This window comes from Sarcophilus harrisii, chromosome 2, assembly GCF_902635505.1.
Source record: "Sarcophilus harrisii chromosome 2, mSarHar1.11, whole genome shotgun sequence".
Lineage (NCBI taxonomy): Eukaryota > Metazoa > Chordata > Mammalia > Dasyuromorphia > Dasyuridae > Sarcophilus > Sarcophilus harrisii.
Window position 1 is genome coordinate 493,949,778 of NC_045427.1, and position 23,645 is coordinate 493,973,422.

At 38.3% G+C, this 23,645-nt stretch overlaps 2 protein-coding genes across 3 annotated transcripts in view; both read right to left on the reverse strand.

The window, feature by feature from the left end:
* Window positions 1–329: 329 nt before the first annotated feature.
* On the reverse strand, window positions 330–8,534 carry HAUS4 (HAUS augmin like complex subunit 4). Of its 2 annotated transcripts, none has more exons than XM_003755832.4 (10): window positions 8,255–8,534; window positions 5,765–5,839; window positions 4,316–4,458; window positions 4,096–4,227; window positions 3,675–3,809; window positions 3,456–3,552; window positions 2,763–2,908; window positions 2,448–2,578; window positions 2,023–2,091; window positions 330–1,918 (listed from the first exon to the last, which is right to left on the reverse strand). In XM_003755832.4, the coding sequence occupies exons 2-10, from the start codon at window positions 5,817–5,819 to the stop codon at window positions 1,735–1,737; spliced, it is 1,092 nt and encodes a 363-aa protein (XP_003755880.1). In that variant the 5' UTR covers window positions 5,820–5,839; window positions 8,255–8,534; the 3' UTR covers window positions 330–1,734. The 2 variants fall into 2 exon arrangements, with proteins under 2 accessions (XP_003755880.1, XP_012400257.1); XM_012544803.3 differs by lacking the exon at window positions 8,255–8,534 and adding an exon at window positions 7,563–7,832.
* AJUBA (ajuba LIM protein) overlaps window positions 5,765–23,645 on the reverse strand; it is a 43,211-nt gene continuing 25,330 nt past the window's right edge. Inside the window, exon 9 of the transcript XR_004232347.1 lies at window positions 5,765–5,839. The gene's annotated coding sequence lies outside the window, so the exon portion shown is untranslated. The remainder of the gene's footprint in view (window positions 5,840–23,645) is intronic.

The window sequence follows — 23,645 nt, forward strand, 5'->3', positions numbered from 1 at the left end:
ATAGAAGTAACAAGGCTTTTTTTTGATGACTTGTTTTCATTTGTGTCTTCAAATATCCAACTACCCATTCACCCAAAAGTACAAATGCTATTTTTTTATCAGTCATTATCTCTTCCCTTCTCCAAAACTCTATTTAGAAATTTACTTTCTCTATAAAGCCTTTCCTAAATCTATAAAATTCAGATCATTACAATAGTACCTCCTTCTCTCAGGATTTATGTATAAAATCTGACTTCACTTTTCCATTTACTTTGTTTCTAAGTGTCCTTGGATTTTTTTTCTCCTGAGGTTTCTTTTCTGTCTCCCAGTGATAGATTACAAACTCCAAGAAGGTAGAAATTCTCTTTTATTTTTTTTTATTGTAACTTCACAACATACATGTGTAATGAGTGCTTGATTCATAAATGATGACTGTTATAAAACCTAGAAGCAACATCTATTTTTGAGTTTCCATTTCCAGACTTTGGTTTCTAATTTTCCAGGTAATATAGTGATATTTTGCCTTTAATTCCCAACATATTATATTTGTGATCTTGATTAAAAACCTTCCAGCTTCATTTACTTCTCACCGCTATTATAAGGAGCCAGCCAATACTTGACCTTACCTAGGTAGTAATTTGGGTTTGATGTATTCTTCTGAATGAAAGTGCTCTTTACTGCTCTATCCTGGTTTTCTGGTTCTCCGAAAAAACAGGGCCCATTTCCCTTTAGGTACTTGTCCTTTGCTAGTCTGATCCAGTTGTTGAGGTTAATCTTATCCCATACCTATTGTTCTGGCTCTACAGACACAATCAGTAGCATACTCCATTTATAATACATATAGTAAAATTAGAAAAAGGCTTGCACCGTTGCTTCTTTTTCAGTAGGACCAGTTGATCAGATTTTTTTGTTTCTTAAAGAAATGGTCGTATTAAGCAATAGTTCCTACAATCCTTGGAGGTGGGTAGGGAGGAGTTCTATACTCATTTCAATGATTTAGTTTCGTAAAAGCAAAAATCTGCTTTTACTCCTAGTTATACAATCTTCAGAATAAAATACTTCAAGATTTCACATAGGAAGGTTAATTTTTCCTCCTTCCTACTCTTAAATCTCTCCACAACTGTCAGACCATCTTCCTCAACCAACACAGGACAAGTACCGCCCCCCCCTTTTTTTTTTTTGAAAGCTGTCACCTTTTTATTTTCTTTAATTGTTCTAAACCTATGATACTTTAAGCATGAGGAACTTTCCAGAAGGAAATTTAGTCCTACCAATGTAGGTGATAAGCAACTACTTTGTAATTTATAGTCTTCTGAGAGCTGTCTGGGACACTGAAATAGTAACAGAACTGGGTACCTACATAACAAGTATGTGTCAAAGTTGGGACTTGAACCCAATTAGTACAAATTCAAAAGGCAGCTAGTTTTTTATTCACTATTTTGCACTACCTCTTTTTTCCATTTTAGCCCAAAAGAAATTACTAGTAGCTCAGGAAACCATATCATCATTTTATTTAGGGAACAATTGGGCAAAAGGCAAGACTGGTTTTCTTAAGAGGCCACGAAATGTGCAAATCTGTTCCTAGGAGGAGGCAAGGACAGGACAGAAACTAAGAGAATGCCTCATCCATTAGAGTTCTTACTGTATGAGTGGTGTGTCTCATCCCCCATTTTGAGAAGTGAGAAGGCAATACTTGTATAGGAGAAATAGAACAGGAACAATGTATGCCACTGAGGTTCTTAATTTCTGCAAAACTCAATGGTAAGACTTATTAAACTCCTGAAGAGCCCAGCGCTTGTTCTCAGTTGCCTGTTTTAAATGGGTATACTCCTTCACCAGCTTGTCAAACTCCTCACCTAGCACCTCGTAAGTGCTCAAGACCTGGCGTGATTTCTCCATGTCTTGCTCCTGTAGGCGAATGGCCCCTTCCAGACTATCCCTAAGATGAGAAAGAAAAGGAAAAATAGGAGAGATGTAGTATCTGAGAAAACACACACCAAATGGAAAAGGGAAAACATGGCACGCCAAATTCTTATCACTCACCTAATGAGGCGATGAACTTCTACCTTCTCAGCTGTGTAAGTGTCTGACAAAATCTGTAACTCCTCCATCCTGATGGAAAGAAAGTAACCAAGCAGAACAAAATCAATGACAGCAGCCAATCTAGGAATAGGACAGACAACCTAAATAGCTCAACTGCCCTGTTTCAGTGCATGAAATGAGCAGAGATAGCATATAAAGCTTCACTCTGGACCCCTACAAAATTTAGCTCCTGGTAAAATACCCATTTTGGAAAAGACTCAGAAGACTTAATGAAGGTGAATGCTCTGGGCAAGACAAAGGCTAATAATATTATCTGACACTTATTGAATGCTTACCACATTGCTAGGCACAATGGTGGGCAAAAATAGAAAGAAAAAAGCTGATGTGGAATTAGAATTTTTAGGACCTTGGTTCTAAAGATTTACCTTAGCTTCAGAATCATGGCACTACACTTGATCTCCAAGTACTGGGCATTAATCTGATCCAGCTCTGATTGTGTTTTTAGCCGGTGTTCCTGAAGAAGTCTCTGTAGCAGTGAAAGACATCTAAGGAGTACCTGAGGCACCATGAATATAAAATAAGTGATTGCTTAATTAGTGAAAAATAAAATGCAAGGTGAAATAAGAAATGTTCTCCTGAAGCTTCACATTAAGGCCAAAGTCATGCTGGGGGTAGAAATAAGGAAAAGACTTTCACAAGTTGTTATAGGAAACAGACAAGACAGACACACACATACACACCTGAGAATAGGTAGAACTTTGCTTTTCAAGTAGTACTGTTTGTTCCTTCTGCTGTTTCTTAGCATTCTGGTTTTCCTGCTTCTCACTTGTCAGCACATCTGCCAGCTGCCATACCTTTGCTGCTTTCAATGTTTCACTATCAGAATCTGGGGAAAAGGAAAAAAGAACAAAGTCAGAGAAAGAAGATTCCTAAGAATGACTTCTCCTATTCTTCTGGTGCCAGGGTTTTGAGCACTTTGTGATGGAACCTCTTCTCCTGTCCTAGAGATAACTCTACAAGCTCTTCCTTCCAGGTGGCTTCTCACTCAGTTTACAAAGGTTCCCTTTCCTACATCTTTTAACTCAAGATTCAGGATTTGAGGCCTCTGTGGGGGCCTTTTTGATCTTGACTTTCCCTTTCTATGTTTACTATAACCTTCTAGGAAAATAATATCCAAGGAAGGAGTATGTAGAAGGAGACAGAATGCTTTCTGCTCTGTACCTACCTGGATAAAGGAAAAACTGGAAGAATTCTATATTCTTCATTCCAGAGAATAAAGTGAAGAAACTAGTAAAACAAACACCTACTCTTTCCATAACTTTTTCACTTTTGCCCCCGATTTCACAAAAGGAGCATGTCGATTTATTTTCCAAAGGATGGTGATGGGACATGAGGGGACCATGATGAAGACGAAGCAGAGATTAAGAGCTCACCTGAACTAGGATCATGGTAGCAGAGCAGAGTGAAACATTTCTTCTTCAGTTGTTCCTCAATTTTTGGCTGCAGACACTCCCTCATTCTCACAAAATCCTACCAATTCAGAAACAAAGAGACATGAATGTAATATCAAAACTATGGAAATTCACATAAAATAACATGTATAACAAGAGTATTTTATTCGACTTTCAGCTTCAGCCTCACCCCCACCTGACCTCTGAAGGGGGCATCAGTTCTAGCAAGTCTGACTTCTCCAGGCCCAGCAAAGGTGGCTTCTCTTTCTTTTGGCTTGGATCCAAAAGTCGAGTCAGTTCAGTCACTAGTAATGTCTGTTCAAGGGATTCATGAAACTAAAAAGAAATAGAAGTTTTCCTCATTCATCCAAATAAACCAGTTCTCCACACTTTCTTCAATCCTGGGAACATGTTGTCCATTTCAGACAATTCTCATGGCTCCTCTTAGGCTTTCTTTTCAAGTTTTTGGAACCTCCCATCTTCCCCCCAAATTCCATATTCCACTTGTCTTCTCTGATTAATCTCATTAACTACTTTCTCTCTGCTTTGGCTTGATCACACATCCCTGGAAAGTATCTCCTTAGAGCTAACTTCGCCTCATCTTTCTTAATTCAAACAATACCTTCTTATCTTCTGGGGTGAGATTTGTGTCCTGTGTCTTTACATAATAGTCTACAAGCATTTCTTGTATAAGTCTCTGCAGAATCTCTGACCTTAGCCATGCTGTCTTTTGCAGTCGGACCTCCTTCCATGCCTGAAGGAACAGAGATCATGCTAGGATGATGCCCTTTGGGCATTGTGGCATTTTTTTCCTTCTCCATCCCTTCTCCTTCAGTCCTTACCTCAGCTTGTTCTTCTGCAAGGGTAGTGCTTAAACCACTCTCATCCATGTACTGAGAGAGACTTAGCAGGAGCTTGCTAAAATGAGGGTTCTGCAAGAGGTCTTCTTCAGTCAGGTTACAGGGTGGCAGCTGTTTGCTGCATACTTAATGGTAGATCCAACCCAGGGAAATAAGTAAAATATGCATCATTGGTTAAGTTATGACTTTGCCTTCTGCAGTCCAACATCATACTAACTTGATTTAATAAGACAGACACTTAGAAATTCTCACTATTTTTTAAAAAGGGGGGTTAGGTTTTGGTCAGGTATACTTATTGTGTATCTAATTTATATTTTAATATATTTAACATCTACTGGTCATCCTGCCATCTAGGGGAGGGGGTGGGGGGAGCGTAAGAGGTGAAGGATTGGAAGGAGAGGTTTGGCAATTGTTAATGCTGTAGAGTTACCCATGTATATATCCTGTAAATAAAAGGCTATTAAATAAAAATAAATAAATAAATAAATAAAATGTAAAAAAAAAAAGGGGGGGGGGTTAGAAATGGGAACAAGTTTTAAAATTCTACTGGAATGATATTAACTAATACTTGAGGTAATACTCCTAGGATGGTGCCAAGGTACTAAAAATGATTTATGTTAAAAGAGATTGAAAAGAAAGCTATAAAAAAGGATGCTTAATAAAGGATTACAGGATGAATCATCAAAGGAAGAAAGTTAAAAGATCTTACAGAGAATGGAAATGAAATTGAGAATTACACAGTATTAAAAATAAAATAACAGTCAAAAAGATAATCACATGACCCAATATTATTCTTCATATGGGAATAAATGGTGTTCCTGGAGTATTTTAAATGACAATTTTTACTGTATTCACAACTAAAAATGATGAAAAATAAATTGTTGCCTTTTAATTTAAAATAACAAAAAAAAAAGTTTAGTCACTAAATCCCCACCTTGGTGAACACATTTAAGTAATTCATATTGATGCTCAGAACTGTGGTTCTGCTATACTATGTCTGTATTATGCAAGGATGTAAGAAGATACCGAAATTCTAATTTTCTGAGTGTTCAATACTTAAGATTCGTATATTCACAGAGAACACATACCTGCACTATGCTAAGATCTCTTGTTTTATTCCTATTCAGCTAATAACTGCACTAAGTTTTCTTGCACGGCCATGTTCAGAATCCTCTTGTGGCAAAGGGAGTAGCTTAGGACAAGCTCTACTCCTTCTTCTTAGGTAGCTGCCTAAAGAGAGCTTCAACCATTTCTTCTGGAAATATCTTTTAATCCCTCTCAAATTCTAGTTTCCCCTAAAATTACTATAAACACTGAGATTTTTTTTATTATAGATGACAGTGATAGATGAGTTTTCATGAGCACAGAAATCAAGAAACTAGAAAAATGTCCCATGAATAATCATAACCCTTTGCAAATAATTAGGTTTACCTTGCTGGAGTAATTCCATGCCCTCTCCAGGTAAGCAATAATCTCCTGATGCCATCTTTTTCCTGGGACTTCCACCTGTTTAAAGCAACAGAAAACAAAGGAATGAAATGAAGGGCACTTCAATACATTTCATTCCATAAGTATAGGATGAAGACCAAGAATGACCTTTGAAGAAAAGGAATGCTTCATGCATATTAGGGACCAAGTTCTTGTATAATTTTCTCTATATGCTGACTAGCAAATGACATAACATTTTCCATAGTGAGTCCTTTAATTTTTCCACTTACTTTGCACTTCCTGAAAAAAAAAATATCCTCTCCAAGGAAGTTTTCCGTATTCTCATTAAAGTCTGAATAAGTAGTGTTTCCCCCCCCCATTCAGTTTAAGTTAAAACTGAATTGCCCCTTCCCAGTTATGAGTGAAATGGGGGGAGGGTGGAAGGAACCATTAAAGTCTGCTTCTTTTTCTAGTCTAATAGCTTGGCTAAATCTCAAATTCCAAAAATCTTTTTCTGCTCCTCTAGCCATTCCTTTCATCCTGAGAACTGTAGGTGTACTTTCTGATCATTAACTCTAGAGTTGTCCTCTGAAGTGACAAATCATTCCAAACTCAAAAAATAACGACTGGTTTTCACATAACAGCATTAGTAAAAAGTACCTGGAGGAAAGAGCAAAACAAGACTGGCAGTAGGGTCAGCGCGTCCACAGTAACAAAAAGGTATAGTTAATGCTGCTCAGACATGAGCTGTCAGCACTTTGACAGAACATCAAGCGCAAGGCTAACAATTACATCACCACCAGACACAGTTAAGATAGGCAGAGCTTGGACTGGAAACTTGGGATTTTCTTCCTTGACAGTTATTTTCCATTTCTTTGATCTCTCCCCCTTCTTTTGTTAAAAAAAAAAAAAAAATTAAATGTATTTAGCTCACCAATACCCAGTGACAAATGAACCTTCAAAAGGTTATCATGATTTAGTACTACTTGGTGTTCCCAAAGAGTTTGCTTCACTTGGTATTTAATAGTTATATAAAAATAGCCATTCATTTGTTTTGTAGGATAGCCTAGAAGACCTAAATGAAGAGTAGAGATGTTAGGATTTAATTTGTAGCTTTACTTTTTATTCTGTATGTAAACTGAAGAGAAATACTAATCTGTTTCATAATTTTTCTACCTAGGATAATTATTCTTTTAGTTAATTATTCATGAAGCCCTTTGGATAAAAGCCACAATTATTAATAACTAATTTGCAAATGGTAATTTTTCTTGTTAAATGTAATGGTTAATATTAGACTAATCCAGGGCAGCTTGATGGTGCAGTGGATAGAGTACCAGGAGGACCTGAGTTCAAATCCGGCCTCAGATACTTAACACTTCCTAGCTGTGTGACCCTGGGCAAGTCGCTTAAGCCCAATTGCCTCAGCCAAAAGCAAAAAAACAAAAACAAAAACAAAAAACTAAATTAATTACTCCAAGGACTGAGATTTTGAAAACTCCCTTGAAAAAATGTTAATTTCTTTCATTGACTTAACTTTGCTAGACTGACCGCACCCACATATAGTTTGCTGTCAAGTCTAAGCTCTAGACCTCTGCAGATTGACCTGGGAAGCTACAAGAACCCAGGGTCACCTGCAGGCTCAGAGGAGGCTTTTAATGCTGGATGACAAGGCGCCAACTCTGCATGGGCTTTGCGGGTCAGCTTGGACCTCTGAAATAAGGACTGAGCCAAACGCTCCTCCTTCCCCCGCGGTCCACCTGACTGGACTAATGTTTGGGGCGGGGCGCCATCTTTGCTTTACCTGGCTTAACTCTGCAAAGCTATGGGGAATGGTTCACGTGGCCTCCGGCCCCGGCTATAAGGCCGTGCACCTGCAGAACAAAACAAGTTAAACGCTGCTTCGGAGGCCAAGGGCGTCTTTCAAATCCTTAGCGCTGCCTTTGCACGATGCACGCAAAGTCAAGTGGCTTTCACAGCTATTTCACAAGAGGTGACCCTGACAGGGCCCCCGCAAGAAGAATCAAAATGCGCGGGGAGCGTGCCGTCTCTCCCTTCCTTCCGCTCAGACAGAGACTAGAGAGGCGCCGGGACTCACGCCAGCGAAGGCTGCGGGCAGCCGGTCCCGCCTGGGGCGCGCGCGCGCGCGCGCGGCCCCGAGCTTGTGCCGTGCGCGCGCAGCTCCCGCCGCGCCGGGCCGGGAGGGCGGGGGAGCCCCTGGGAGCGCGCAGCTCCACCGCGAGCTGGAGTACGCTCTGCTCGGGGGCGCGCGATCGGCCCAACGTCAGAGAGTACGGCGCGCGCCAAGCCGAGGGAAAACCGTTCTGTTCCGTTCCGCTCCCGCCTCGCTGATTCCCCACCCCCATCCACCACTTTCCTCGGGGAACCCAGCCCCCGTCCTGGAGGCAGGAGAATGACAGGATTGACCTCTCACTAGAGGCCTGCCACAGTCTTATGGACCACTTTTCTCCCTCCCCCAAACGCTTTCAAACACACCTCAAAAGCAAACTCCTGCGGCCGCGCCGCTGAGGCGACGAAAGGGGTCGGCTAGGGAAGGCGGTGGCTGCCCCGAGTCCCTCCCGCGCCCTCCAAGGGACCCCCGGGCCGGACCGGAACTGTCCTCCAGGAACCCGCGTAGGGAGGGTAAAGTGGGAAAACAGAGAGCCTCCCGCCCCGCCACGCCCTTCCAACAACACCGGGCCCGAAGAAGGCCCACCAAGGCAAGAGGGGCAGCTCGAGCCGCCTACACCCAAGGCGGGAAATCCCGCCGCCCCACGCAGGCTCCGCCCTCCGGGGCCCTGGCCACGCCCTCTTTCAGGCGCGCTATAAAAAGGGGCTGCCCGCCGCCTCTTAGCACACAGTTACTGGCAGTATCATCGCGTCGTGTCTTTTCGTAGGCTTCAGCCTGATGATTCTGGCTCGTTTTGCGGAGTAGGAAATCGGGTCCCATGCCCGAAAGAACGAGCGTTGAATTTAGGATGAGAGAATGTGAAGTCAAATAAAATCTATTTGCAAAATTAGTGTAGAACCTTAGGAAGTGTTTCCTCACCGGAAAAATCTTTAAGTTTTATAAAGCGCCTACTATGTGACCTACTATGTGCCGGGCACCGTGCTAAGGGCTGAAGATAGAAAAAGAGACAAAACATAGTCCCTTTCCTCAAGGAGCTTACAATCTTAACGAAGGAGTTGGATTCTTAATTAGGTCCTTTTCTAATTGCTTCACTTTAATGAAAGGGCCGCTGTAGCTTGGAAATTAAGTAGCCTGATCAAGTAACAGAAGTCTTAAATAGCAGGCAGGCCTTGAGGTTGGCTTAAATTTAGGTAGAAAAGTCTAAGTTGTGTCTCCCTACTTCCTGCTCCCTCCTATTCAAGACTCATTTTTCATCCTTCTGTTCCTCTCTCCTTTTCATCTTTCACTTTTAATCCATTTTATTTTTTCTTCAAAGTAGGTTGTGTAGTTAAGGAGTTGAATTATTCTTTTGCAGTTGTTGGGAAAATTTTGTCTGCCCTGACAAAAATAATCAAGTCTCTTTGCCTCTGAGAATAAGCTGATAGCCTGAGGTGACCTGGAAAGAATCTTTATAATGCAAAACACTGCAAAACTGGTTGGGTGGAGGGTCATCTTTCCCTGATGTTTTCTCAGGATTTTGTTAGAGGTAAAGTATCTACTGAATGAATTATTTGGGACAGGCAATACTTTTGATATAGTTTTATTTTGTAAAGAAACTCTTTGAGAGTAGGGAATGTTTCATTCTTTGTCCTTGTAGTCCTATCACCTAGCACTGGGCCTGGCACATAGGTGCTTTAATAAATGCCTGATTGACTGTCAGTCTAGCTGGTCTTGCTGACTCGGAATGGGTGAACTTGACCAGATGAAACTGGACTGAGTTGATTTTCCCAACTTTAATTAATTCTGTCAGATTGAATGCTAGATTTTCTGCCATACGCCTATTTCATTGCTTTAGTTCTAAAAAGTTGTACTTCTTAAGAAGCATACTTCTATGGTTTTTAGAGATACTATAATAACTGTCACATTTTGGAAGGTTCTCCTACTCTCCCGGTACTGTTGTGCTTCCCATTAAACCAGCCAGTCAAGACAATCAGATAGTGCAGTGGATAGAGCACCACCCCTAGATTCAGAAGGGCCTGATTTCAAATCCATCCCCAGACACAATATTTACTAGCACTTAAACCCCAATTGCCTGGCAAATAAAAAATCAGCTAGTCTCTTCAGGGTTACAGGGCTGTAGAAAGAGGGCAGGGCCACTGGGAGCCCCTCAAGAGGAAACGGAGGTATTCAGAGGGTCTTTGAGAACTGTACAATGCAGTATAAAGACTACTGTACTACAGATTAGAAAAGATAATTTTTGGTGGTGAAATCCACTTTTTCATCTACTGAAACCATCAGAAAAAGAAATCCAAATAAATCTTTGTTTTGAAAGTCTACATCAGCCCATAAAACATCAACTCAAAAATATTTGGGGAATTTTTTTTTTTTTTTGCTTTTCAGTGGTGCTGGAAGCCTTGTCCCCATTGAAGGAATGATGAACTCTGATCAAATATGTTAATATAGAAGTAGCTGGATGGTGCGGTGGATAGAGTGATGGGGTGAACTCTGAAACTGTCCAAACTCTCCTCTGAAAGAGACCCAAGGAAGGATGACATAAACAGATCTTTTGGGGAGACTCTCAAATCCTGGGAAAAGCATACCTTTCCCAAACAAGTCCTTCCCAAATTAAGTGGTTTCATTCAATGGGAGATCTTGGTCAATCACTATCTTTTGGGGGACCCCCAAAACTGTACCCCCTTTGAGGAGTTCTCAGACTCTGAGAAAAGCCTTGCAACTCCCAGTTAAGTGATTTTATTCAATTGGAGATTTCTGTCCGATAGTCCTCTATTTTTTAGCCCAGCTCCCAGCCCCAGGCCAACATTTACCAATATAACCAGGGGTCTGTTTAACCCACCTTTGCCAAATTCCTAATCAGGAGTTTTGACCACTAAAAAAGCTTTCTTCTTAGTGAACACTAAATCCCTTTTGCCACACAGATTTCAAGTTTGCTATTTGCATTAGACCTGCACCTACCAAAGGGGATTCCCCCACCTCAATTCTCACACCTCTTCACTACCACTAACTTCATCATTTGCACTTCATCAAGAGTACTGGACTTGGAATAAGAAAGATCTGAATAGAAATACTTTCTCATTCAAATCCCCTGGAGAAGTCAATTATTCTTTCAAAGCCTCAGTTTCCTCATTTGTAAAATGGAGATAACACTGATCTCATAAGGTTGTTGTGAGAATCTACTGGGATAAACATGTAAAGCTCTACTGAATAAATGTTAGCTATTATTACTGAGAAGATAAATCGTTCTGGAATTATAGAAATCCCCAAACGTATCTGACATACTGAAACATGGTCCTGTACCATGCCATACATCATGAAAGGTTAAAAAATTTAAGAGATAAACATGCTTCTGTAACTTGCCCAATTTAAATCTCATTGAAGACATGTAGGTTATGATGAAAGCTAGACTCAGGAGACTGTCAAAGTATAGTTTCGTGATGAATAAGAGATCTGTCAAAATCTTGTGAACTCAGTGCCAAATTACATAAAGTAAATGATTACAGCAAATGTAAACTATGTAACATACTTAAATTTTGTAAGATATAAAAAGTTGTAAGGTTTGTTTGTATGTCAATTTTTTCTCCCAGTTATTTCACATAGCATTGGATACCAGGTAGATTAATAGTGAGATCAAATACAAAATTCCTATGGTTTCAATTATTTTGTCATTTTAAAAAAAATCCCTCATATTTTAGGAATATTTTAATACTTAAAAATTGCTTGCTCTTCACAATATTACAACAGAATATTATTAAACACGAGGCAAAAATGCCCCATGAGAAAGTCCATCCTCAAGTAACAAACATGCTTTGGTAACCAGTGTAGCAGTCAAGATTGGCCTTTTTTTTAACTAAGACTTTTCACTCTCCCAGATCAAGTTTCATAAAATGAGTTTTAGGACACCTCTTTAAAATTGATCCAGTTGAAAAATATGGATTATAAACAAGTTAGAAGACAGAGTAATCAACTCACATATCAAATCAATTTAATATTGTACAGGAGTCATGATGAAGTTAACAGGAAGAAATCAGTACTCCCATTTATTGAATTCAGCAGATCTTTCTTGAGCACCTGACTTTGAGCAAAGATAAATAAGTCCAGGAATTTATAAAGTAGTAGGAAATAGGATCTATCTACAAACAATTATAAAAGAAATGCACGAAAAAGTTACAAATTCTTTTGAGAACCAATTTAACTATTCAAACATTCTTTTCTCTCTATCTTATGCTTATGTTCTTTATACTATCAAAGATCTTGACAGCCAAGCCTCAGCTTTGGACTACTGCCCCACCATGTGCATCTCCACCTTTGTTCCTATTCAAATATAGTTTAGTTCACCATTTCCTCACCCCCCTCTCTTTGCCTCACATTTTAGTGAAAAAAAGAATTCTCTCTTCTCCTCATCTTTCATTACCTAGATGCCTTCTGCCATTTTCTCCACCTTCATTCCTGTTTTACATGAAGAGATGACTCTTCAACAGCCCAAATTTACTTACTCATCTTTGATCTCTTCCTATTTACCATCTGCTTCCCTACTGCCTACAATAATGCCCATGTCACCACCTTCAACTCTTAATTCTATATCCTTCCTTTTGTGGTTAAACTCCTTAACAAGACCAACAACAATTTAAGTGCCAATACCTTTTTTCTCACCCAGAAGTTTAGTTTCCAACCTCTTTAAACTGAACTTGTTCTTTCCAAAGCTGCTCATGATCACTTATAATTGCCTTTTCACAATCCTCATCTTTTTGGATTCACTGTAGCCTTTGGCACAATCATCTTCTCCTCCTGGGTACCATCTTCAGTCTAGGTTTCCATGATATCATTACTCTGCCACGTGTTGTGAATTTTACTTTCCTAACATCTCATATGTGTATCTTTCTCTGAAACTCCCACCACCCTATCATCTCACACCTAGACCATAACTAAAGCCTCTAGTTTGGTCTCCCAGACTCAAGTCTCTAATCTACTCTTCTACTTCTTTGACAAATTAATCTTCTTAAAGCATGAGAAAGACTTTGTCACCTTGACAAATAACATTGACTCCCTAACACCTCCAGGATCAACTATAAAATCCTTTCTTTGGTATTCAAAGTACCTTCACAACCAGATCCCCTCAGAGAGCTTTCCAGTCTTCTCACAATTTACCTCTGCAAAATTTACATTAGCTTCTTCTGTTCACACAAAATATTCCATCTCCTGACTCCACTAGTTCTCCCACAAGCCTGGAATTCTCACCCTCTTCATATCTATTTCCTAGCTTCCCGCGATTCCAAGCCTCCAGGTTGCAGATAAAATCCTACTTTCTACAAGAAACCCTCCTCATTTCCTTAATAAAGGTGCCTTTTCCTCTCTCTTGATTATCTACAATTTATCCTGAAAAATCTTATTTTTACATAGTTGTTTTCATGTTGTCTCTCCCCTTAAGTTAAGGGATGGTGTTTTGCCTTTTTTGGTGTATCTTCAGCCTTTAGCATAGTATCTGGCACATCGTTGCCGTTTAATAAATATTTATTGACTAAACAAAATGATTCTCTCTCTCTCTCTCTCTCTCTCTGTGAGTCTTTGGGTGTTATCTTCACAGAGGAGGAGATATTTAAGCTAAATTCTACCTAAAGCATAGGTAGGGTTTTCAAGATGCAGAGATGTGTAGGGAATGCTATTCTGAGCAAAACAAAGAAGTTGGAGAATATGGCATCTGTTTGAAAATACTGAATCTCGCTGGCTAAATTTCCCGTTAACTAGTTACAGCCCTGTTTCCTCATTTTTTTTTTTTTTTTGGTTCTACTATGTCGATCCCCAATGCAATCCCATATTACTTCTACCTCCTGACCCCTTGTTGAATGACCTTGAAAGAAAACATGCAACCATTTTGACTAGGTGCACTCCAGATTTGGATTATCTAATCTCAACTGGATGCTCCCGGAAGCAAGACAATTCTTCTACCTCTCTTTGATTATTTTTTGGGAGGGAGGGCAATCAGGGTTAAGTGACTGAGGAAAATTTGAATTCAAGTTCTCCTGACTCCAGGGTCAGTGTCCTATTCACTGTGCCACCTAGTTTGCCTCTCGGATTGATTCTTTATCACACTCCCCACAGGAACTATTTCATAGCTCTAACTTCAACCTTCTTCCTACTCATTCACTTTAAGTTCTCTCTTTGCATCTCAAAACCTCTTGACATCATCCCCACTTGTTCTTTATTTCAGTCTAATTAAGAGAAAGGCCCCCACCAGGGCTAGGATCTCTGTGTGTATCTACTTGATCCCATTCCCTTTCTGTATCTTCTGACAGATTTCTTCCTTTTCCTCTCCCAAGTCATTCTCTCCTTAAATCTTAATCTCTATTGACTCATTCTCTACTATCTATAAACTTAACCTCTCAAGAGTCCAAGACAGCTAAGACTTTAAATTGCAGACAAGTTGCTGATATCAAGTAGTTTCAACATTGATAAAATAACAGATCCAGACTAACAAAAAAAAAAAAAAATTATAATACCTGAATTAAGCCTATCACAGGATTGTGAAGAAAGTGATACATTGTGTATCACTAAGTAAATGTGAGCAATTATTATGAAGGACTCAAAAGAATATTTCAGTGTCAATGAAAGTAGAATCATGATGTAGAAGCATCATCAGTAGAATCCCACCAAGCTCTGTTCCTTGGTCCAATTTTATTCAATATTTTTATCAATGACTCATGATAACATACTTATTTAAATTATAGACATAAAACTGAGAGGGATAGTTAATATATTGTATAATCAAATTTGGATCTAAAAAAGGTCTTAAGTCACTTGGAGTGGTAGATTGAAGTAGATAAGATGAAACAATTGGGATAAATATTGTTTTCCACTTGGGTTCCAAAAAAATCAATTTACAAATCCAGAATGGGAGACACATGGTTAGTGTTAGAGGTGGACCTACTGGCAACTCTCTTAATTAAAGTTTGATTTTAGGATGAAATGTACTCATATTGTCACCAAACAGTTAGCAAAAAGACTTATTTTGTCCTAATATTCCAAGGTTACATACAAAGATACAGAAGCAGTTTCAGCTTTGGTAAAAGTAGCCTGCCTCAGTCCCTGTTGTAAATTCATTGGGTTTGGCTCCTCATGTGATCTCAGGCATCCCCTAAATCTAAGAGGCCCAGACTCTACCTGACTAGGAAATTTTATGCCCTTAGGTGACCAGGAAGCTACACCAGGGAAGCTGGGGCCAATCAGGTCCCAGGTACAGCTTTGTCTCCTTTTAGGGAAACATCCCTCTTGTAGTAGAGGGAAGGTAGAATTTGTGGGGAGATGCTGGTACATGTTAGTCTTATAACTACTAGAAAGTGATTTATATATTAAAAAAAAAAAAAAAAAAAAAAAAAAAAAAAAAAAAAAAAGACCTGGAGATGTTAATGTACTACAAACTCAGTATTGGCCTGATGTAGATCTGTTGCAACAGTCAAAAAAAGCAATTGCATGATTAGGTTGCACTATAGAAGTATTCAAACCAAGGGAGGGGGTCTTTGTATTTTCTTCAGCTCTCCCTAGTCAGAACACATCTGAAGTAATTATTTCTTATTCTGAAAATCACATATATCTGATGAGCTGGAGTCCATGCAGTAGTAGGCCGATGAGGCCTAAAACCCATGCCATCTATTAAAAGAACTAGGAAAGTTTAGGCTGTTTAGCCTAGAGAAAAGAAAATATAGTAGAGAAGGGTAGTTCTCTATAGCAGTCATTTTCAAATGTTTGAAGAGTAGCCATGTAAAATAATAGCCAGATTTGCAAAGTACTTTTTATTTGATCCTCAAGAGGCCCTGTGAAATAGATGCTATTATCTTCCTTTGTAAAATGAGGCAACTGAGGGTTCAAAGAGATTAAGAAACTTATACAGGGTTTAAAAAAACCTGTAAGGTTGGCATCTTAGTAACAGTAAGTACTATTTCTTTTCATTCCATATTAACAGTAAGTAGATAAGACAGAATTCAAACTCAGGTCTTCCTCATCCTATGTCCAAGGCTCTTTTCACCGTTCCACCTAATTGCTCACTAAGGAGAAATGAACACTTATTCTACTTAGTCATGTGAGAGCAGAAGTAAGAGGAGTGTTTAGAAAATGCATAGAAACAGAGTTTGAGATAAAGAAAAACTTCTTAATAAATAGAGCTTTCAACAAAGCTATCTTGGGATGTAGTGAGAACTCTGTAGTTCTTCAAGGAAAAAAAAAAAGAATACTCTTTGGATAGTTGTGAAGAAAATTAATCATTTGAGCATTTATTGGCTGATTTAGAATCACAGATTCTCAGTTGGAAGAGCCCAGAGTCAGATTCTAGGCAGACATATCCTTTACAACACCCCTGACAAACACTCATTCAGCCTGTGCTTATAAACCACTAGCAATGGGTAAAACATTGCCTACCCAAGGCAGCCCATTGTACTTTTTATGACTGTTAGGAAGTTTTTCTTTATAGCAAGTTAAGGTTTAAACCTGCCTCCCAGTAAATTCTATCCACTGCTACTAGTTCTGCTCTTTGGGTTTAAGAACAAATTGAATCAATCTCTTTTCTATATCCCTTTAAACTGCAACTTTCATGTTCTTTCTGCCTCCCAAGGAAGATCACTCTCACTATGTGTCCCCTGATGTTCCTGCCAAGGAAAGGAGTAGCAATAGGAGTTAGACCTGTAATTTCATTATTATAAGGAGCTTCCAGATGAGGAAATTCATCTAGTTTGCACATCAGCAATTATTTCACAATTTACAGTTTTTGAGAATTTCATAGGGGATATAAGATTAAATGTTGTATCCAAGGCTACAGAGCTAGCATTTGGCAGGGACAGGACTTAAATCCATTACTTTCTGACTTTAAATACAGCTATCTATGCTATACTGACACATGGAATTTCTACCAACCTGATTCTAAATTTGTTTATGTAAAGCTCTCATTTGTGTGGCACTACATAGTATTTTCTTCATAAACACTTTTGAGGTCAATGGTATAAGAGTCATGACTCCTATTTTGTTGATGAAGAAACTGAGATACAAAGAAATAAAGTCCTTTATCCAATAGCACATAACTAATATGTCAAACAGACAAAACAAAACCAACAAGGGGAAGGGGGTTGAAAAATTATCCATGAATATGTTTGGAAAATAAAAAAGCTTTAATAAATAAAAAAAATTAAACCAATAACAAAAATAATCCATGTCCCCTGACAGAAAAGAAGACGGAAAAAAAGAAGAGGGGAACAGCTAGGTGGCACAGTGGGTAGAGCACCAGCCCTGAAGTCAGAAGGACCTGAGTTAAAATTTGACTTCAGACACTTAATGCCACTTCCTAGCTGTGTGACCCTGGGCAAGTCACTTAACCTCAATTGCCTCAGCAAAAAATTAAAATAAAAGGGAAGAGGGGTGAGGGAGAGATAAGAGAGGGGATGAGGGAGGGGTGAGGGGAAGAAGAAAAAAAGAGAGTAGAAGAAAAGTATATGTTGTTTATAGCAAGTTTTCTTTTCATTCCATAGATAAATTTATTAATTTTATTTATTTATTTGCTGAGGTAGTTGGGGTTAAGTGACTTGCCCAGGGCCACATAGCTAAGGAAGTATTAACTGTCTGAGGCCAGATTTGAACTCGGGTCCTCCTGACTTCAGGGCTGGTGCTCTATCCACTGTGACACCTAGCTGCCCCAAATTTATTAATCTTAAATCTTTTTCTTTCTCATACTTTCCATCTTCTGACTCTGGCTCTAAACTACCAACCTTCAGGACATTTTCTTTCTTCAAAGCTCAGTGCCTAGCTCAGTTTTTCTTTCCCTCCCAACTTCTTTTCTCACATCAACGGTACTTCTGCATATATTGACACTCCACAGAACGGGGCTTCTTAAACGTTTTTCCACTCATGACCCCTTTTTGTCCAAGACATTTTTACTAGATTCCTTCTTAAATGTGTTTCTGGCAGCGCTCATGCATGTGCAATACAAAGTTTACATGTTGTATGCTCAGAACCAAAACTGTAGTGAAGTCAATGCAATGCAGGCAAGTGCTGCCAGAAGCTCCCCAGATTCGTTACATATTTGATTTTAAATGAATTTTTGGTCATTGGATTTGAAAATCTTTTATTGTTGCCAAATTTTTCATGACCCCCACACATTCAGTTACATGACTCCATATGGGATCTTGATTCACAGTTTAAGCTGCTTTGCCATAGAACATCCCAGTGCCTCAACTTACTCATTTCCCATAATGTACTTTTTCATTTCACCTTGGCCACATAAAGGATGGACATCCCCGTGATCTTGCCATTACCCATGAATGTACAACCCTCCATGTTCACAAACTTAGAAATTTCCTTATGTGATCACAGTCTATTGTCATTTCCTCTTCCTTTGACTTGTAACTCCAAACTTTGCTCTTCATCTTCACTGTAACCTATAATCTGGAGGTCATCACCAATTGTCCTACCTATGTCTTGTGGTCTCCAAGAGCTGGAGGAGAGAATGAGGCTGATGATTTTGCATCGCCTGCCTCACTTACATCCAATTTACTAGCAAGTCAAGATATAACAAGTCATTGGTCCTCTGTGAAAATGAAGTACAAAGAACAACCTGTAATCTAATCTAGACCTCTCAGCTCTCTCCCAGGTCATCATCCCTGCACTAGTTATACACCCTCTCCTCCCTTTCCCATCATAACCTCTTGGTAAACCAGTTCAAAACTTCACTGTCCTCTTTTGAGTTCCTTGTTTCTTATGATATTGCTGATCTCACCCTCCCAAGCTTCAGGCTTGGATCACTCCCTCCGTCAGCTGCCTTTGCTCCTACACACATTCTGCTAAATAAAAATGGAGAAAATCATGCATGAGACCATGCTGAGTAGGTACATTACAGATTTATGTTACTTAACTCCAACTGGTCTGTCCCTCCTGCAAGGCAGTTCTTTAACCCTTCCCAATCACACTACTTATTACAGCAGCTCTTCCAAAGCTTCTTATCCTTCCTTAAATACTTCATGGCTTCTCCTTCTCACCTTCTCAGTTGGATATCATGCTTCATATTTCACTGAAAAAATTGAAGCCTTCCAGGGTCAAATATATGATCCTCTGTCATTCAAAACACTTCACAGGCTAGCTCCCTCTTACTTCTCAGTCTTCTTATACTTTATTGCCCACCTCTCCATGCTCTCTGGGCTCCAATGACACTGAGCCTCATCAGAATATATGCCCTCTCCCTGTACCTGGAATATTCTCCCTTCTCATTTCCCGTTCTTGGCTTTCCCAGTTTCTTCCAAGTGCCAGCTAAAATCTCATCTGCAAGAAATCCCTTAAGTCTTTTTTTCTTTATTATCTCCAATTTATCCAGTATGTGTGAGTACACACACACACACACATCTATCTATCTATCTATCTATCTATATATGTGTATATATATATATATATATATATATATATATATATATTGTTTGTTTGTACATAGTTGTTTTCATGCAGTTTACCCCATTACACTGAGCTCTTTGAGAACAGGGACTATCTTTTGCCTTTCTTTCTAACTCCAGCACTTAGCACAATGTAGAATATAGTAGATGCTTAATAAATGTTTATTGATTGACTGACTGCCGATGTAGCTGTGAATTGATCCAACTTTTCTGAAAAGTAATTTGATGGTATTGGATAAAAACCACTAAATTTCATCACTTTTGCTCTAATGATCCACATTACCAAGCATACCCTATGGAAGCTAAACAATAGAAAGTAAGGTACCATGTATATGAAAATAGTGATAACTAGGATTTTAGTAGTAGCAAAAATAGTTGCACAAATTGCATGTGAAGGTAATTAAAATAATGAATATGAGAGATTCAAACAAACATGAGAAGGCCTACATAAATTGTTACAATACAAAGGAAGCAGAAACAGGAAAATATATGTAATAACTACAATAATGTATTTTCCCACACCATTAAAAGGTTGCCGAACCTCCTATTAATTTCATGAGCACTCTTGACAATCAATAGTGAAATAGACACTATAGATGTGGAATGTTGCATTTAATGTGAGACATTTTGTCTTTATTGGTTAGTTTTCCTTAACTTTTTCCTTGAATGCAGACAAGATCAGAAGGGAAGCAATAAACTGGGAAAACATTTTTACATTCAAAGGTTCTGATAAAGGCCTCATTTCTAAAATATATAAAGAATTGACTCAAACTATTAAGAATTCAAGCCATTCTCCAATTGATAAATGTTCAAAGGATAAATACAGTTTTCAGATGAAGAAATTGAAACTATATCAAGTCATATGAAAAAGTGTTCCAAATCACTATCGATCAGAGAAATGCAAATTAAGGTAACTCTGAGGTACCACTACACACCTCTCAGATTGGCTAAGATGACAGGAAAAGGTAATGACGAATGTTGGAGGGGATGTGAGAAACCTGGGACAATGATATATTGTTGGTGAAGTTGTGAATGGATCCAACCATTCTGAAGAACAATTTGGAACTATGCTCAAAGAGTTATCAAACTGTGCAAACCCTTTGATCCAACAGTGTTACTACTGGGCTTATACCCCAAAGAGATCTTAAAGAAGGGAAAGGGACCCACATGTGCAAGAATGTTTGTGGCAGCCCTCTTTGTAGTGGCCAGAAACTGGAAAATGAATGGATGCCCATCAATTGGAGAATGGTTGGATAAATTATGGCATATGCATGTTATGGAATATTATTGTTCTATAAGAAATGACCAGCAGGATGACTACAGAGAGGCTTGGAGACGCTTACATGAACTGATGCTGAGTGAAATGAGTAGACATTATACAATCATTATGATCATTATACATGGCAACAAGATTATACAATGATCAATTCTGATGGACATGGCTCTCTTCAATAATGAGATTATTCAAATCAGTTCCAATTGTTCAGTCATGAAGAGAGCCATCTATACTCAGAGAGAGGACTGTCGAAACTGAGTGTGGTTCACAACATAGCATTTTTACTCTTGTTTGCTTGCATTTTATTTTGCTTCTTTTTTTTTTAACTGGTTTCATTGAATTTTGATTGAGTGGCACAATAATTGTATAAATACATATGCGTATATATTCTACCATGTATATTTGTACCAATGCATATATTTCTACCATGTTTAATGTGTATTGGAATACTTGCCATTTAGGGGAGGGAATGGAGGAAGAGGGGGAAATTGGAACACAAGGTTTTGCAAGGGCTAATGTTGAAGAATTGTCCATGCGTATGTTATGAAAAATAAAATAATAAAAGAAATCATAGCAGATTAAAAAAAACTTTTTCCTATATTACAAGGTAGAGCTTGAAATGACTGTAGTACATGTATATAACTGGCAAACTTCCCTGCTTGCTTCTGCCCGATGCTAGTACTCCTTATTGACCACTAAGCAGAAGAGCTAATGACTTATTAGACTTTTAAAAAGGGATTGATTATACCCTTGAGTCTCTTTTCTTTTTATGTTGTTGGTAGTGTCATGTAACTCTTGAGTCTTCCTATGAAGGCAGCAGGTTATTTGTTCTTAAGACTAAGTTATAGCCTATATTTTACAGGAAGCCTTAGCTTATAATTCCATTATCTTCCTTTTGTTAATTATTTCCTATTTATCCTGTATGTAACTTGTTTGTATATTTGTTTTCATATTGTTTCCTACATTATACTTTAAGTTTCTTAATAGACTGTCTTTTGCCTGGTTTTGTATCTTCAGTGCTTAGTATAGTGCCTTGACAAATAATAGGAGTTTAATAAATACTTACTGATTGATAATTTATGGGAACTAGAGCTTAGACAAACAACTTGATCCTAGGTTCCTGAGTTTTTTATCCTTTATAATTTTTTGCCAAACACAAATCTTGAGAAGCTTGAAATAACATTATGAATTTAATTGTAAATTCAGAAATTCTGAGTTTTTAACTCAGTGTTAGCTGTAATCAGAAGGAATACCATGCAATAGCTGTAGGATTTTAGAGCAGTGACTATAGTACTAGAGTACAGGGCCTAGATGAAATATAAAATACCTAATGAATAATTTTGGCAAATGCTTTTTATGTTTTGAATAAATTTGTAGTTTAATTATTACTGAGGAGTTTTTTTGTAAATTTATTTCTGCAAATTCAAACTTGTGAGAACCTTTTGTGTTAAGCATTTCTTTGGTGTTTAAGAAATAAATCCTCCATCCTTCAATCCTGATTTACACTTTATATTGAATATCTTTCTAGTTTCCCAATTCAGAAAGACTCTAGACAAAAACTAAGACTTTTCCTTACTCTCTCTTACTCCATATATACAACAAATATATATGGAACTGATAGTTGTTTTTAAAATCATATTTATATATATATATCTATCTATTTGTCTGTTTATCTCCATTCATAGCCACAAAGCCTATTTCAAGCCCTAGTTCACCTAAATTATTGCTTGGTCTCATCAGTGGTTATAATCATTAGGGTTTTATTAAGCATCAATAAAACTTTAAAATACAGAAATGGGAAATGGGAGAAATATTGATTTTGACAATGATGATAATTACCTATGCCTAGATTTTGGTAATTCTGATCTATATAGTCTCTCTCCTCAGTGAAAATATAGAACAACAAAGCATTCTCACACATTTGAACAAAGAATGAGGTACTAAACTCTAAGATAACCCTACCTTCAGGAGTCACATGGTACTCTGGACAAGGCAAAAATAGCAAGAAAAGCCAAAAACAACAAGAAAATCCTTTCTTGTTCTTTAAAATTTGGGATTCTAACTAAAAAGACACCTCCTCCATAAATCCTTTCCTAATATTAGGATTGAGGCAATGAACTCTCCCAGGCTCATCTTGTCTAGACTTGTGGCTCTCATGATTGCTCCTACACTTACCACCTAAAGGTATGCACTTCGCCCTTTCCTGGTACATGATGTTGATACATTAATTGATGTTCAGTGATTCTTTTTTTTTTTTTTTAAGGTTGGCTGTTTGATCTTTGTCTACTCTGTCTACCAGTGTCTGTTCACCTTATCTTGCACAATGCTATAGCAAAATCCAAGTACTTATTAAATAGTTTGAGGGTGATGATAAAGGCTAAGGGTATGTTCAGAATCCTTATGATCTTACATTTGCCCCAACCTTTCTCTCCCACCAATATTTAGCATCTTCAGCTCCCTTCCTAGATAATACCTAGCTTCCCATATTACCCCCCTCACTTTTCTTATCCCCCAACTTCAGCTAACAATTGAAGGATAATCACATTTTCATATATAGTTGTGAAAGCCTCTCAGCTACTAGGCAATCTGGGATAATGGAAAGGGCAATGGTTCTGGAGTCAAAGTACCTGGAACTTGTAACTTTGAGCAAGTCATCTAGTCACCTTGGGCCTCTAGCTCTTCATTTAGAATGAAAGATTTGCGCTAAAAGGCTTCTAAATTCCTTCTAGGTCTATGAGCCTATATTATTCCCATACATCTTTCTCCAGATGACCTATTTAAACACTCCTAGATTTAGGATATAGCTAGACCCACACAGACTACAACCTTAGCAAAGGCCTGCTGAAAGCAGAATACTGAGAGACTTAACCATAGTTTTGAATTTGATAATAAATGTAAAGTGAGCGCCAGAAGAGTTTGCTTAACTATTTGGACTGTTACATTTCTACATCATATTTTCCTGAAAGTTGGAAGAAAAAAAGAGTTAAGACCAGTTGTGAATAGTTTAAGGCATCAATACTCTTTCACTGAAGCTTAAAGTGACATGTAATGTTTCGTGACAAATATTTA

What these genes read in the sequence shown, in the direction of transcription:
- HAUS4 (XM_003755832.4), bottom strand. Translation starts at nt 5,819, where the DNA reads ATGGCATCAGGAGATTATTGCTTACCTGGAGAGGGCATGGAATTACTC. An exon ending in CTACCATGATCCTAGTTCAG is followed by an intron (nt 2,909 to 3,455) that starts GTGAGCTCTTAA and finishes CCTTTTCCCCAG; the next exon opens with ATTCTGATAGTGAAACATTG. An exon ending in GCCATGATTCTGAAGCTAAG is followed by an intron (nt 2,092 to 2,447) that starts GTAAATCTTTAG and finishes TCTTTCCATCAG; the next exon opens with GATGGAGGAGTTACAGATTT.